The sequence below is a fragment of the Sorex fumeus genome, unplaced genomic scaffold (genome assembly GCF_029834395.1).
Source record: "Sorex fumeus unplaced genomic scaffold, SorFum_2.1 ptg000072l, whole genome shotgun sequence".
Taxonomy (NCBI): domain Eukaryota; kingdom Metazoa; phylum Chordata; class Mammalia; order Eulipotyphla; family Soricidae; genus Sorex; species Sorex fumeus.
The window spans coordinates 1197753-1212506 of NW_026606129.1; the positions used below are offsets into that span (position 1 = coordinate 1197753).

Here is a 14754-nt window from a genome sequence, read left to right on the forward strand (position 1 = left end):
GAAGGCAGTGGGCAGGTGGGTAGATGTATTGCTGGAACTTTTCAGAAGTATATTGTGAGCCATGCATATAATTTGTTCGAGGGTCTTAAATCAGCAACTACACAGAACATTATGCCTTCTCTTTTAAACTAATGCATGAATGCCACATTCTTGCTCTTCCCAGATGTCTCAAGTTTTTCTGGCCTCTCAGACACTGATGATTTTGTCTCTTCATTGCCTATTTAAAAATCTGCTTTTCTGTGCTTGCGGTTAATGGATAAAATGTCAGCTGCTTCTGTAGTCATACTAGTGTTTTGAGTAATTGTAATCAAAGTTACATGGCTACTGTGAGAGCAGTCTGGTTATGTATATGGGCATTAATCCTATAGTGAACTATTGTACAAGGACTGATTGTATTTCTCCCCCGCCCCCGCTCTCTTTTGTTTTCCAGATCCAACTTCTCGTGTTGTCCTTCAGGACTGTAGACAGTTTTCTCTGGTATAGTTTAAAAGCCATGTAGGCTTGCCTTCCCTTTGCAGACTGCTTTCAGACTAGCACTGTAAGAGCTGGTAAGTTGGCCAGGGAAGAACATTGGTCTTTATTTCTTTTCAGTTTGTAAAAGTACTTTGCTTGGACTGGTGAGACAGCACAGGGGCTGAAGTTCGTGCCTTGCATGCTGGAGCCCTCGATTTGATCCCTGGCACATTGAAAGTAACCCCAGAGCATGACTGGGTACGACCCCAACATAGTATTTGTTTTACTGATTTGTGGGGGGAGCACACCCGGCCGTGCTCAGGGCTTACTCCTGGCTCTGTACTGAGGGATTACTTCCGACAGTACTCCAGGGACCATATAGCGGGGTGGGATCAAACCCCAGTTTGCTGCATGCAAGGCTTGTGCCCTGTGTACTGTTATCTCTAGCCCCTTGTATTCATTTTATAAAACATTCTACAAACATTATTCTGAGTACATTTTTGTATTTTGGGTCACACATGCAGCAGTGCTTGGTGACTACTCGCAACTTGATGCTAGGGATTACTCCTGTGGTTCTCAAGAACTTGTGTTTTGACTTAAACCCAGGGCTCTTGTACTCTGGCCCTCTGAACTATCTCCCAGCCCACTATTTCTAGTTTTTGAAATACTTAAAATATTTTAGAATATTTAGGCGACTGTTTTTTGAGACATTTTTGAAAAGTAGAAGGTTGGGTTTTTTTGTTTTTACATGTTTATTGGGTGGTCTTGTTTATTTGTTTTCTCAGTAGGAATCAGACCCACGGAGCAGGGCCTAGGCCCTCTTCCAGAGATGCTTCTCCTAATGGTTCCAGGGATCAAACTCAGGGCCTTAAGCATGCTAAACTTGTGTTCTATTACTTGAGCTACCTCCCTATTCCATATCTTTGATATAAGAAGCATTTTTAAAAGGTAAAGGTAAAGGTAAAGGTAAAGGCCCTCCCGTTGATCGTCGATTTGCTCGAGCGGGCCCAGTAACGTCTCCATTGGAGACTTTGTTGTTACTGTGTCTGGCATATCGAATACTCTCGGTAGCTTGCCGGGCTCTCCGAGAGGGGCGGAGGAATCGAACTCGGGTCGGCCATGTTGGCCGCTTGTAAGGCGAACGCCCTACCCGCTGTGCTATCGCTCCAGCCATTTTTATTTTTTTTTATTTTTATTTTTTAAAAATGCCTCGCATTTTTAAAAAACTTTCTAAATAGTGTGCACAATCATTTATGTAGAAATCGAAGAGAGTGTTTTAATTTTTTGAAATTTACAGTTTTAATGGCCTTCTTGTACACTGATTATAACATTATTCAAAGAGAGGACAAATAAAGTACATGCTGAGTATAAGTAAAGTAAGTAATAAGAAATCCAAAATGTTTTCTTCATATAGTATACTATATGAAGTCTTGAGAAGAAGAGGAAACACTAACACACCTGGCAATGCACAGGGGTTATTCCTGGCGGTGCTCAGGGGACTGTATGGAATGCTGGGAATCGAACTCGGGTCACCCTACCTGCTGTGCCATGAGGAAACAGTTTCCAAAAGGAAATAATTTGTAATTCATTTGTTAAACTCATTCTGTATGTCACAGTGTCTGTTTTAGCAATTGTTCTAGCCCCATATTGAGAATAATTTATCAGATGGAGCTGATGAATAGTGTCAAGAATAGAATCATACAAAATTTAGGAAGTGCGAAATGGAACATTACATAATCCTTGGGGGGGGGGAGTGGTTTAGGCAACTGAATTTTTTATTTGAAGTGAAAAGTAAATCTAATTCCTACCCTAGTCCCTATTTATTTATTTTTCTTTTTGGGTCACACCCAGTGATGCATAGGGGTTACTCCTGGCTCTGCACTCAGGAATTACCCCTGGCAGTACTCAGGGGACCACATGGGATGCTGGGAGTCGAACCCAGGTCAGCCGCATGCAAGGCGAACACCCTACCCGCTGTGCTATAGCCCCAGCCCCCCAGTCCCTATTTTAAATGGACAAATGATACAGGTGTTGGGTCTAAGAGATAGCTTAACAGCACATATTCTGTATGCGAGAGGCCTGGATTAAATCCCTGGCACTTCATGCGCCACCAGGATTTACCCCCAAGCAGAGAGCTGGAAGTATCCCTGGAGCATCACTGCACATTGCCAGAAACCGAATAAATCAAGATGTTAAAAAAATATTTTTAAGAAGAATAAAATTATGAAAAAGCATAGGGGAAAATGGAAGGAACAGCCTTGGAGTGGGGTTAAGAATAATTTAAACCAGAGTCATAGGAACATTTACTTTTATTAAGATATTATTGTAGGTGGCAGAAATAGAATTTTTTCCTTCCAACCCCCCCCCAAAAAAAAGTGAAATAATGAGATAACCAAATCTCACTTAAGAATTAGGAGGGAGTTGGAGCAATAGTACAGTGGGTAGTTTGCCTGCATGTGGCATGTGTTCAATCACTGGCATCTCATGTGTTTTCCTGAGCCCTACCAGGAGTGATCCCTGAACACAGAGCCAGGAGTCCCCTGAGTACCACCAGGTATGACCCAAACTCCCACTCCCCCCCCCAAAAAAAAACCCAAAAACAAAAAAACGGAAGAAGATGAATTAGTTGTAAATCTTAAAATTTGAGAATGATTTTCTGTCATTCAAGAATATCCTGTCTTTGGAGCCAGAGAGAGAGTACAGCAGCCAAGACTCTTGCCTTATACACTGGCCAACACAAGTTGGATACCCAGCACCCTGTATAGTGTGCCAGGAGTGATCCATGAGTGCAGAGCCAGAAGTAAGACCTGAGCACTGCTGACGGTAACCCCCCAAAAATGTATTCTCTCTGAGACTCTCTTGCTTATCAAATGCTTGTATCATCCAGGGTCTCTGCTTCGGTGTTTTTTACTTTGTGGAGGTTTCCTGGACCTTCTCCAGGTTGCCTTCTGTATTGTTACTTCTTAGCTATTTTTAAGCACCATATTGCATAATAAGTCTTTTAAACTCGGTGTCTAGAAACACGAAATTAATATGTATTGGATACAGAATTAATATATATTAGAATAGATAAAACATTAAAATTATATTGTCTTTATTTGGGGGCCACACCTGGTAATGCTCAGCAGTTACTCCTGGCTCTGCACTCAGGAATCACTCCTGGTGAACTTGGGGGGGGCGCGTATGGGATGCCGGAAATGGAACAGTCAGCTGTGTGGAAGGCAAACACCATACTTACTGTGCTGTCTCTCTGGCCCCAAACTACATTGTCTTTAAAAGGCCATCTTTGGTAGCAAAGTTAAATGCTTCCTCAACTGGATTTGGGTCTGTGTGGAGATAATTCTGAGGTAAGACTGAGAGTTTTACAAGCAAAGTTTCTTCTCTAATCTTGATCTGTCTATGAAAATAGTAATACTTGAGCCACATTGTTAGGGTTAAATGGGATGATATGTAGAAAAATTGCGGAGTTTCTGGGACTCTGTAAAGAATCTTTTTCTCTTCAAAATCTTTATAGAGACATTACCTATGAATGCACATAGTAGTCTGGACTTAAATTATGCAGTTAGGTTCCTGGAGAGATAGTACAATGGGTGAGATGCTAACCTTGCATACAGGAGACCTGTCCTTGACCCAGGGCACTACGTGTTTTCTCTAAGCCCTTCCAGGAGTGATCCCTAAGCTCAGAGCCCTTTGCAGCTTGTAAGTTGGGTGTGGTTCAGTCCCCCTCACCAAAATACATAAAACTAAGCAGTTACAGGTTGAACTAGAACAGCCTTTTATTCAAAACACAGTTCCCTGAAAAATGATTTGTTTCTACTTCATTATGGTATCATTGAGAAATTGTAAAGATTATTAATGTGTATCATAACAGAAAGAAAAATGGAAGTCTTGCAAGAACTTCGCAAACCATCTGCACGTTTGGAATGTGACCACTGCGGTTTCAGAGGCACAGATTATGAAAATGTTCAGATTCACATGGGCACCATACATCCGGAGTTTTGTGATGAAATGGATGCTGGTGGGTTAGGTAAAATGATATTTTACCAGAAAAGTGCAAAACTCTTTCACTGCCATAAATGCTTCTTCACCAGCAAGATGTACTCTAATGTGTATTATCACATCACCTCCAAACACGCAAGCCCAGAGAAATGGAATGAGAAACAAAAAAATCAGTTAAACAAAGAAGCAGAACCTCTGAAAAGTCCCCCTCCTTCTGAACACCAGAAAATGTCTTCTAATTCAGCAGAACTGCTAAATTCTATGCCAGCCTTTTCCACAGAAACACAGAGACTTGGCTCAGTTTTGTCTCCAGAATCACCAAAACCTAATTCTCTTACTTCCCTGGACCTTCAGAAACCTGGCTCTGTTGTTTCTCCTGAACCACAGATGCCTTCTCCTGAACTTTTAAAACCTGCCCCCATTTCTACTGAACTTTCAAAACCAGTCTCTGTTTCTGAGCCTCAGAAACCAGTCCCTGTTCCTTCTCCAGAAACACAGAAACTTGCCCCTATATCTCCTGATCCGGTCAAGGGTACTCTTACTAATCCCAAACCTCAGAAGTATTCACACTTCCCAGAAACATTGAGGCCTCCTTCAGCCTCATCTCCAGAATCACCAGTTTTAGCAACTTCCCCTGAACCTTGGGGGCCTTCCCCTTCTGCATCTCCAGAGTCTCGGAAGCCAGCCCGGGCTCTGTCTCCCGAGCCAAGGAAGCCCTCCCCATCAGAATCTCCTGAGCCTTGGAAGCCATTCTCTGCTGTCTCCCCAGAGCCTAGGAGACCAGCCCCAGCTGTGTCACCAGGTTCTTGGAAGCCAGGGCCACCTGGGTCCCCTAGGTCTTGGAAATCTAGTCCTTCAGCATCGTCGGGGCCCTGGAAGCCAGCCAAACCTGCACCGTCTGTGTCTCCTGGACCTTGGAAGCCAATTCCTTCTGTGTCACCTGGGCCTTGGAAACCAGCTCCTTCTGTGTCCCCTTCATCCTGGAAGTCGTCTTCAGTTTCATCTGGTTCCTGGAAAACTCCCCCCACATCTCCTGAGTCATGGAAGTCTGGCCCCCCAGAACTCCGAAAGACAACTTTGTCACCAGAGCACTGGAAGGCAATTCCCCCGGTGTCTCCTGAGCTTCGCAAACCAGGGCCACCACTGTCCCCAGAGATTCGTAGTCCAGGAGGATCACCCGAGCTCAGGAAACCCTCGGGATCTCCAGAACTGTGGAAGCTTTCTCCTGACCAGCGGAAAACTTCTCCTGCTTCCCTTGATTTTCCTGAGTCCCAGAAAAGCTCCCGTGGCGGTTCCCCCGATCTCTGGAAGTCTTCCTTTTTTGTTGAACCTCAGAAACCTGTCTTCGCTGATGCCCGGAAATCAGGTCCCTCTGGGCCTTCGGAGTCTCCTAAGGCTGCCTCAGACATATGGAAGCCAGTCCTCTCTATTGATAATGAGACTAGAAAACCTGGCCTGTTTTCTGAGCCTTCCAAAACAGCCCCTCCCGCCTCTCCTGAACCTCGGAAACGTGCTCTTTTTTCAGAGTCTCGGAAACATGCCCTTTTCCCTGAACTTCCCAAGTCAGCTATCTTCTCAGAGTCTCAGAAGGCAGTTGATCTTGGGGATGAACTGCAGATAGATGCCATAGATGATCAAAGGTGTGATATTTTGGTTCAGGAGGAAATACTAGCTACACCTAAGAAACTCTTAGAAGACACTTTATTTCATTCCTCAAAGAAGCTCAAGAAAGATAACCAAGAGAACTCAGATACTGAGCTTAGTGGTGAGTATATAAAAACAGATTTGGATATGATAGATATTAAGGGCCAAGAATCAAGTAGTGATCAAGAGCAGGTTGATGTGGAATCTCTTGATTTTAGTAAAGAGAACAAAATGGACATGACTAGTCCAGAGCATTCCAAAAATGTATTACAATTTACTGAAGAAAAAGAGGCATTTATCTCTGAAGAAGAGATTGCAAAATACATGAAACGCGGGAAAGGAAAGTATTATTGCAAAATTTGTTGCTGTCGTGCTATGAAAAAAGGTGCTGTTTTGCATCATTTGGTTAATAAGCATAATGTTCATAGCCCTTACAAATGCACAATTTGTGGAAAGGCTTTTCTCTTGGAATCTCTCTTCAAAAATCATGTAGCAGCCCATGGGCAAAGTTTGCTTAAATGTCCACGTTGTAATTTTGAATCGAATTTCCCAAGAGGCTTTAAGAAACATTTAACTCATTGTCAAAGCAGGCATAATGAAGAGGCAAATAAAAAATTAATGGAAGCTCTTGAACCACCACTGGAAGAGCAGCAAATTTGACTTTTAAAACTGGTGGTGCTCTACAAAGTTTGTTGAAACCATTCATTGAAGGTATTGTTAAATAGTCTCGTTGGATCAATAGATAGATATGTCTATGGTGTATTTTGCTTGTCTACGTAGTGTTGGTTTTTTTTTCCTGATTTTCCTTTATGTGGTCGTCTTAGTTTATGCTATATATTCCAGATGAAAATAAAACCTCTTTTAGAATACTTGGATGATATGAAGGAGTAGGCATTCCATTTAATGAGCAAGTTGTATTTTGTTTAAAACATCTGGTTCAAGTATCTTTTTGTGAAACAAATTTTAGACAATGGGAATTATTAGTTGTAAGAATTAGGCATGAAAACTTTGAGAAATGTATTTTTAGATCATAAAAGTTATTTTGAAGTTTCTATTTGATACATAAAGCTAAGTTTATTTATAAATCTTGAATTGTTTCTAGACATTAGCTTTTAGGGCATGGAAAATTGGAGTCTCAGGGATGCTGATTTTCTGCCAAAAGAGGAGAAATCAAATAAATTTTAAAAATAGCTTGCAGACTTCTGTGGAAAATAGGAAAAAGGTTAGTGTGATTTTGGTATTGTTCTTAGTTGTTTCCTTTGGAGTCTTCCATTCTGTATCTCCCCTCAAAGATCTGGCCTTTCACCTCCCTCTGAGCTCTCACCAATGATGGCCCTTATCGCCAAGTGTTCTAGAAGTTTGTTTCTTCTACTCTTGGTCCTAATTCACAATTCGTTGAGCTTCAGACCAGGGTGTCAAGAATAGGAACTGTGGCTGCAGAGACAGTGCAGCCTTGTGTGTTCCTGATCCGGGTTTGATCCCCAGCATCCCATATGGTCCTCTGAGCACCGCCAGGAATAATTCCTGAGTGTAGAGCTAGGAGTAATCCCTGAGTGTCACTGGGTATGACCTAAAAAACTTAAAAAAAAAAAGAAGAAGAAGGAACTGAAAGTCTTCCAGGTTCACAATAGTAAGTCTTAAAAGTAGATACTTCCGTTGAAGAATGTTAATTTTATGTTTTTTTTTTTCAGTTAATTGTAAATACCATGTGCCCGTTAATGGATTATTCTAAAATATTTTGTTAAATGTGTATCAACCAAATTAAAAAGACTTTCATGTCAGCAATATCTGTGTATGTTGTTTCTTTTGTGTACTTTCCATTGTACAGTATTTCAAATTCCATTGTTCTTTGCACTTGTTTTCAGCATATTTTTATATCTGGTACAACATTTTTCTAAGGTGGCTTTTCTGCCTCATAGGTAAGTTGGTGAACCCACTGGGCGTTTCTTATGGAAAATCAAATAGTGTACTATTGCTGTATTAATATTTTAATTTTTATTTAAATTTTTTTGTTGTTAGGGATCTCACCTGGAGGTGCTCGGAGGCCAAGCAACGTTGTAGAATGAACTCCAGGCCTTACATGTGACTAGCATATACTCTCGTTTGAGCTAGTTCTCTACCTGGGCATAGTAAAAGTTAAGTTTTCAGGTGTGGTTAGGCGTGATTGCCTTAAAAATGGTGAGGCATTTCGTGCCCTAGTGAGTCTGATATGTAGCTAGGAATTAAATAATTTTTTTAATTAACAAAGTTATTAATATTTTTAGGCATATAATATTTCAACACCCATCCCACCAGTGTCGACTCCCCTCCACCAGTTTTTCCATATTCCTTCCCCACCCACATCCCCACCTGTCAGCAAACATTACAAAGTTTCGGTGGTTGCAGCTTAGATCTCATATTTTCAGTTTTGTTGAGTCTGCGTTTCAGGTATATATGGCGGTACCACTCACCCATGTCACTAGTATGACTGAACGCCCGATATCTGTTCACCCATTACTTCTCATTCTCTTTCTTCCTTGATTTCTTTCCTTCCCTGTCCTTAAACACTGGGATCAAGGGTCATCTAGGCATGAGATGATAATTTTTAGTTACATTATTTCAGGTACTTCTGGACAAGAAGTACTTTTGTTCATTGCATCCAAATTAATACACAGTTCAGAAGACAATACATAGTACTGGGTAAAAGTGGATCATGCTGGCCAAGACTTTCTAAGCCTTGAAGCACGTTTTTGGTAAGCACAGTCCAACAGGAAAATCACTGAGTGAGTGATGCTGTTGTCAGTTTACTCCTGGGCATGATGTCAAGAGGGAAGAAAGGTAAGAGATCTTGGATTTGTAATTGTCTTTTCCCTTGACTCGTCATACTAACAAGAGTGGGAAAACAGGATCAGTAACACCTGGAAACCTTTCAGGAAACATTCAATAGAATTTGTTCCTTGGCATTTCATATTTTGGTGCCAACCTCTCAATTCCCAGACTTTTGGTCCAGTGAAGCCAGTTAAGTGTTTACTTGCCGTGTGATGAAGTATTTTTCCTAATGTCGTGGGGGTTATACACAAGTGGTTTTGACCTTAAGATGGGTCGAGATGGGGGAAAGGAGGTAGAGGGAGTTTCCCAGTGCACAGGCAGCCCAGTGGCTTGAGTTCCCTAAAGAGTTCCAAGCACCAGCAGTGCTTGGTGGAACCATGTGTCAGACCGAACCAGAGACTGTGTGTCCCTGTGCCATCTCCCTACATCTTCATTCTCTTTGGTTTTATCACCTTATTCTTTGTTTACTTACCATTTCCCACGTTTTTCTCCTTTAACCTCTGGTGGTCAGGACAAGGTGTGCCATGACTTTAGAACCCGTTAGATTTCTAAAATCTTAAACAATTGCCTTTCTGATAAAATATCCCCAGCCTTTTATTATATGTTCCAAAGACCTAGAGCAGTGCCAAGGTACAGAACAGGGGCCAGATACTCCTGAGGGAGTTGAGCACATGCCTCCATGAGGAAAGTGAGGTGGCAAGAATGGGGTGTGGTAACGTTTCATGAGGCCTAGAGAGCACTAGGGATCTTGGGACTCTGGAGGTTACATGGGGTGTGAATTCACAAAATGCGGGGCTGCTGCTGTGACGTGTGTATGTTCGGAGGAGGAAAAGGGGCAGTTCACAGATGACGCCTAAAACACTTTGGGTTAATATCCAGCGACGGGGTGCCTGAGAGGACTTGGTTTCACGGAGTGGGCCAAGAGTCTCTTGGCACCCCTGGGAGGATAGTGAATCTCGTGGTGTTCCCAGAGAGAGGACCAGGGTCTTTGAAATCCCACTTATACACACCATTGACGTTGGCATCATGGGGCATCACACTATCCATGGGTTGAGAGGTCCAACACCACACCTTTTCTCTCTTTGTCTCTTTGTGACAATTTATGCTGAATTTGTGAGTTTTCAGATTGCTTTTTTTTTTTTTAATTCTAAGACAAATTGGGAGAAATTTGATATATTTGAGAGCATATATTTTGGGATCTAAGGATATTTAGTGCCCTAGCTTCAGTAAGATGAGTAAGCCAAGTTACTTTTCAAATTTTACTTAATTACAATATAGCACACCACTGAAAACACCTGGAAAATTAACAACTCAAACTGTACCAGATAGAATATGTCTGACCTAAATAAAACATGACCTTACTGAAGTCTATTAACCTAGCAGTCTATTGTCCAAGGCATGAACTAGGCATGGACACAAACCAAAAGTCAAACTGATTTAAATAAGGAATTTTTTTTCTTTTTGGGTTACACCCTGCGATGCACAGGGGTTATTCCTGGCTCATGCACTAAGGAATAGCTCCTGGCAGTGCTTGGGGGACGATATGGGATGCTGGGAATTGAACCTAGGTCGGCTGTATGCAAGGCAAACACCCTACCCGCTGTGCTATCGATCCAGCCCCTAAGTAAGGAATCTTGACCCATTAAATTACTTTTTTTTTCTTAAGACCACACCTGACAATGCTCAGGGTGTTCAGAAGTGCCAGGGATTAAACCCCTGTCAGTCACATGCAAGGCAAACACCCTACCTGCTGTCCTATCACTCTGGCCTCCAAATTACTATTTTTAATGTGATGCTTCCACTGTAATGTGAATGTATTGTCAAGTTTCCATGAGATACACAAACTATTTTGACAGGATATTGCCAATTTAACTATGACACAATATGACTTAGAGCTTGGGAGCTGGGAGGCTGAGGGTGATGTATGTTGGCCAACCTCTCCGACTCACTGTCCCCGTGTTATGTTCTTCCCTGGAACCAGTGACTTCAGTCTGGGGCCTGTGTTCGACTCTCCACCCACCATATCACTTTCCTTCCTGGTATAGGAACCTTTTACAAGACAATCTTTTGTACTTAATTTTGGTTTAACCCAGGGGAGGGCAGGCCTCAGTTTCCATCATTGCCTTAACTGGGTGGATGCATTTCAGTGGATCTGAAACCTGTAGAGACACACAGTACTTGGGGTTGACTGATTCCTGGTACACTGTAGTATTCTAACATGTTCCTGGTCTTAGTGATAAAAATTTCTTGCTTGTTATTTTATCTTTCCTTTTTTTCTTCTTTTTTCTCCACTTTAATATAAACACTGTGGTTTACAAAGTTGTTCATAATCATTTGTTGCAGCTTTCAATACTCCAACAGCAAGCCCACCACCACTGTCACCTCCCCTCATTCAGTTTTCATTTTCCCAACCGTCCTTCAAACCTGCTCCTGTAGCAGTCCCGTAATTACTTATTTATTGCTTGTTACCATTAAACGGCTAACAGAATGATAAAAAGTTAATTCCGCGGAAAAAATAATTGTGAAAATTGTATCTCATGGGACGTTTAAGTCCTTGTCTGAGGTTTATGGGACCCCCTGGTAGTGCTCAGGGCTTTCTCCTGGCTCTACACTCAGAAATCATTGCTGGCAGGCTCGGGGGGTTGGAGGACCATATAGGGGGCCAGAGATCGAACCCTTACAGCTAAATGTGTGGCAAGTGGCCCATGGCTCTGGTCCAGATCCATGTTTCCTCATCTGTAAAATGGAAATGAAAACAGCTCCCTGCTCTGAGAACAAAGATGAATGAGCCCATAGGAACCAAGGAGAGCCATGCCTGGAGCAAGGTGGGTGCACACAGATGGGGTGAGCAGGGTGCAGTGCATTCTCTGATTAGCAGGAACCCCAGGAAAGGAGAGTAGCATGAGCTAAGAGTTGTAAGGGGAAACAGCTCCAGATCTGCCGCATCCCACGCGGCCAGCTTGAAACTTGGCTGGAGTGAGGGAATGAAAGCTGACCAGGTCTAGGGAGGGCTGCATGCAGTATACGGCATGCAGCAAGTTTACTATTATCCAAGTTGGTTTATATAGTCTTATTTTAGCAATGATCAGCAGGTTACATAAGTTTCATTAACAATCATGCTGTGCAAGCAACTTTATTTTTGCCAACATTACTTGTTTTTCGGTTCCTTCTTGTTTTTCGGTTCCTTATCTCAGCCCTGAGAAACAAGGAATGGAGATGTGGCCTCGGGCCTAGCCAAGGCGGATACGAGCCAATCCTCCCTTCAACCTCCTCTCAAGTCCAGCTGCCAGAGCACGGTGGCCCTTCGGCCACCTGTCAAGGTCTGCTGTCAGGAGACGGCTCGCCCTCACGCCACGTTTCTCCACACCCGTCCCTGTTTACAGAAACAGGCAGGGGGTGCCTAGGCCCGTCCCCAACACAGATCCAGTGCTCAACCACAGTGTGCCTTCATAGGGCCCCCAGGAGGAGAGAAGGTGGTAGAACCACCAGGCGGAGGGTTGGTAGAACACTCCGGTACCAGAGACCACCAACACGCCTTCTGCTGGCAGAAGCTCCTTAAGTATGCAAGTGTCCTGGAGGTCCTGAGTTGGTCTAGGCTGGACTGTGCCTCTGAGGAAAATGAGACACAAACCTGAACACTGCCCCAGGCTTTCCATCTAGTTAGTAGGAGATCTGGGCTTTGCACGGAGGCCTTTTGGTCCCAGACATTTACTGCCTTTCTCTGACTGCGCTGGAGTCACGTTCTTGGAAACTCAGGGCAGAATTTGACTTGGACGCCTGTTGCTCTGCTGGACTCAGCAGGGCCACTTGGTATCCCTGCCCCTCCAGCAGGTGACTGCTTCTCAATTGCTAGGTCAACCCAAGTCATACCACAGTTATCCATCGCACTTGGTGAGCTGGATTGTGAGACGCGGTGGATGTTGTTTTGGCCCCTGGTCCTCCCCTCCTGCCCAAGACAAGTTTCTCACCTGCTCTCCCTGGAATCTCATTCGTGGTTAGTTCTTTCGTCTCTCCTCCATGTACCCTCGCTGCCCACACAGGCTTCCAGAGAAAAAGTTCCTCTGGCCTGTAAGAGCTTCAGGACTTCATCCACTCCTGCCAAACTGGGACTGCACCTGAACTCCAGGAAGCACTGGTAGACATTTTCTACATTTTCTCTAAGCCCCTTTCTTAACCTGGGATTGAACAGCTGTCAGAATTCCCTCGTGGCACATGTGGACATGTGGCTGTGGGGTTTGAGCTCCTTACCCAGGCTCCCTGGTGGGGATTTAGAACACTGAGAGAGCCTCTACTCCAGTTTCTCTCCCTTTTTGCTGGTGTCAGGAATCCCGCTGGAGCCGCCTGTGTTCAAGGCAAAGAACTTGACCCTGCACATCTCCTTACTTTGTCTCTGTGTGGGTGGAGCTGCAGATAAATTGGAGGCAAACAAACAACAACAACAAACTAGAGTGAGAGTTCACAAAGGAAAATGAAGGAGCTGCTGTGGCCATTCAGTGCCCAGAGCCACCTCCTCCCCTCCCCAGGTCTCCCCAGCAGAGACAGAGACAGGGAACCACAGCTCGATGATGAAAATGGCCTGTTTAATACAGAACATTTGAGGGGGCTTGAGGTAAGGACATAGGTGTGATTGATCATTTACATAGATAAACATTTGGCAGAGGCAGTTCTCTTGGGGAGAGTGACTCAAGGAGACACTGTCTCCCAGGGACATCTCCATTGCTTTTATCTTTCCCTATAATTGTATATGTTATCAGTACTTGGCAGTTGTTTGGATAAACACAGTAAGAGACAAGGAACCCCAAACTTAGTTGTCTGGGCTCAGAGCAAGCAAGGCTTTTTATTTTTTTTTAATTTTGCCTTGCACACGGCCGACCCGGGTTTGGGGCCCGGCATTCCATGTGGTCCCCAGAGCACCACCAGGCGTGATTCCTAAGTGCAGAGCCAGGACTAACCCCTGAGCATCGCTGGTGTGACCCAAAAAGCCAAAATAATAATAATAATATCGCTCATGGACTATCTATAGCTTGCTGTTACTGTTTGAGGAAGATTCCCTCCACTCCTATTTTATTGAAGTTTTTTTATTTTTGTATCATAAATGGGTGTGAAATCTTGTCAAAAGCTTTCTTTGCATAGATACGATCATATGATTTCCATCTTTCCTTTTACTGATGTGGTGTCTTATTGTGTAAGCTCACACAAGAGGGCACGGCACCCACAGCGGTGGTGGTCTATCTCTCCTGCCACCCGCGTTTGGTAGTCTCACCCTTCTCCCACCCCGGAGAGGTCGATGGCGATGGTCAGGCAGAGGAAGGAACGAGGGCCAGGCTGGTAGGTATTAGTCGTAGTTTATTCTGATTCTCTCCTCATCTCTCCTTCTGTCTCTGCCCTCTCTCTCCACGAGAATGGGGGAAACAATTACATATAGGTGTGGTCACAATCAATAGGGGTGGAGATCAACAGGGGTAGAAATCTTAGCCTCAGGGAAGACCGCTCCTAGGACAGATCCTTCCTCAGCAGGAGGACCCACCCTAGAGCAGAATCCCATGGGCGTGCCTCTCCTCTCCTTGTCCGACAAGCATATAAGAATATAATATAAATCATTTTGTATGGATACAGTAAGAAATATCTTAAACTTATGGAATTGCTCTCCTAGGGCCATCTCGATCTCAGACTACGGTGCTCAGGCCAGATAGTCTTTCCCACCCCTAGCAGGATCCTAGTCTTGTCGTTACCTTTGAATCATGACAGCATTTGTCTATGATCAAACTCTTAACTTATAGTTAAGAATCGTGGCACTTTGGCCTGGCCCATTTCGCTGCCAGGGTAGCTCACCGCTTGCCCTGGGTCCAT

General features: G+C 43.7%; 1 protein-coding gene across 1 annotated transcript; it reads left to right on the plus strand.

The window, feature by feature from the left end:
- Nucleotides 1-443: 443 nt before the first annotated feature.
- CHAMP1 (chromosome alignment maintaining phosphoprotein 1) lies at nt 444-7944 on the plus strand. Its single transcript, XM_056129061.1, has 2 exons — nt 444-548; nt 4325-7944. Exon 2 carries the CDS (start codon nt 4333-4335, stop codon nt 6754-6756), a length of 2424 nt encoding a protein of 807 aa, XP_055985036.1. The 5' UTR covers nt 444-548; nt 4325-4332; the 3' UTR covers nt 6757-7944.
- Nucleotides 7945-14754: the final 6810 nt, after the last annotated feature.

What these genes read in the sequence shown, in the direction of transcription:
- CHAMP1 (XM_056129061.1), top strand. Translation starts at nt 4,333, where the DNA reads ATGGAAGTCTTGCAAGAACTTCGCAAACCATCTGCACGTTTGGAATGT.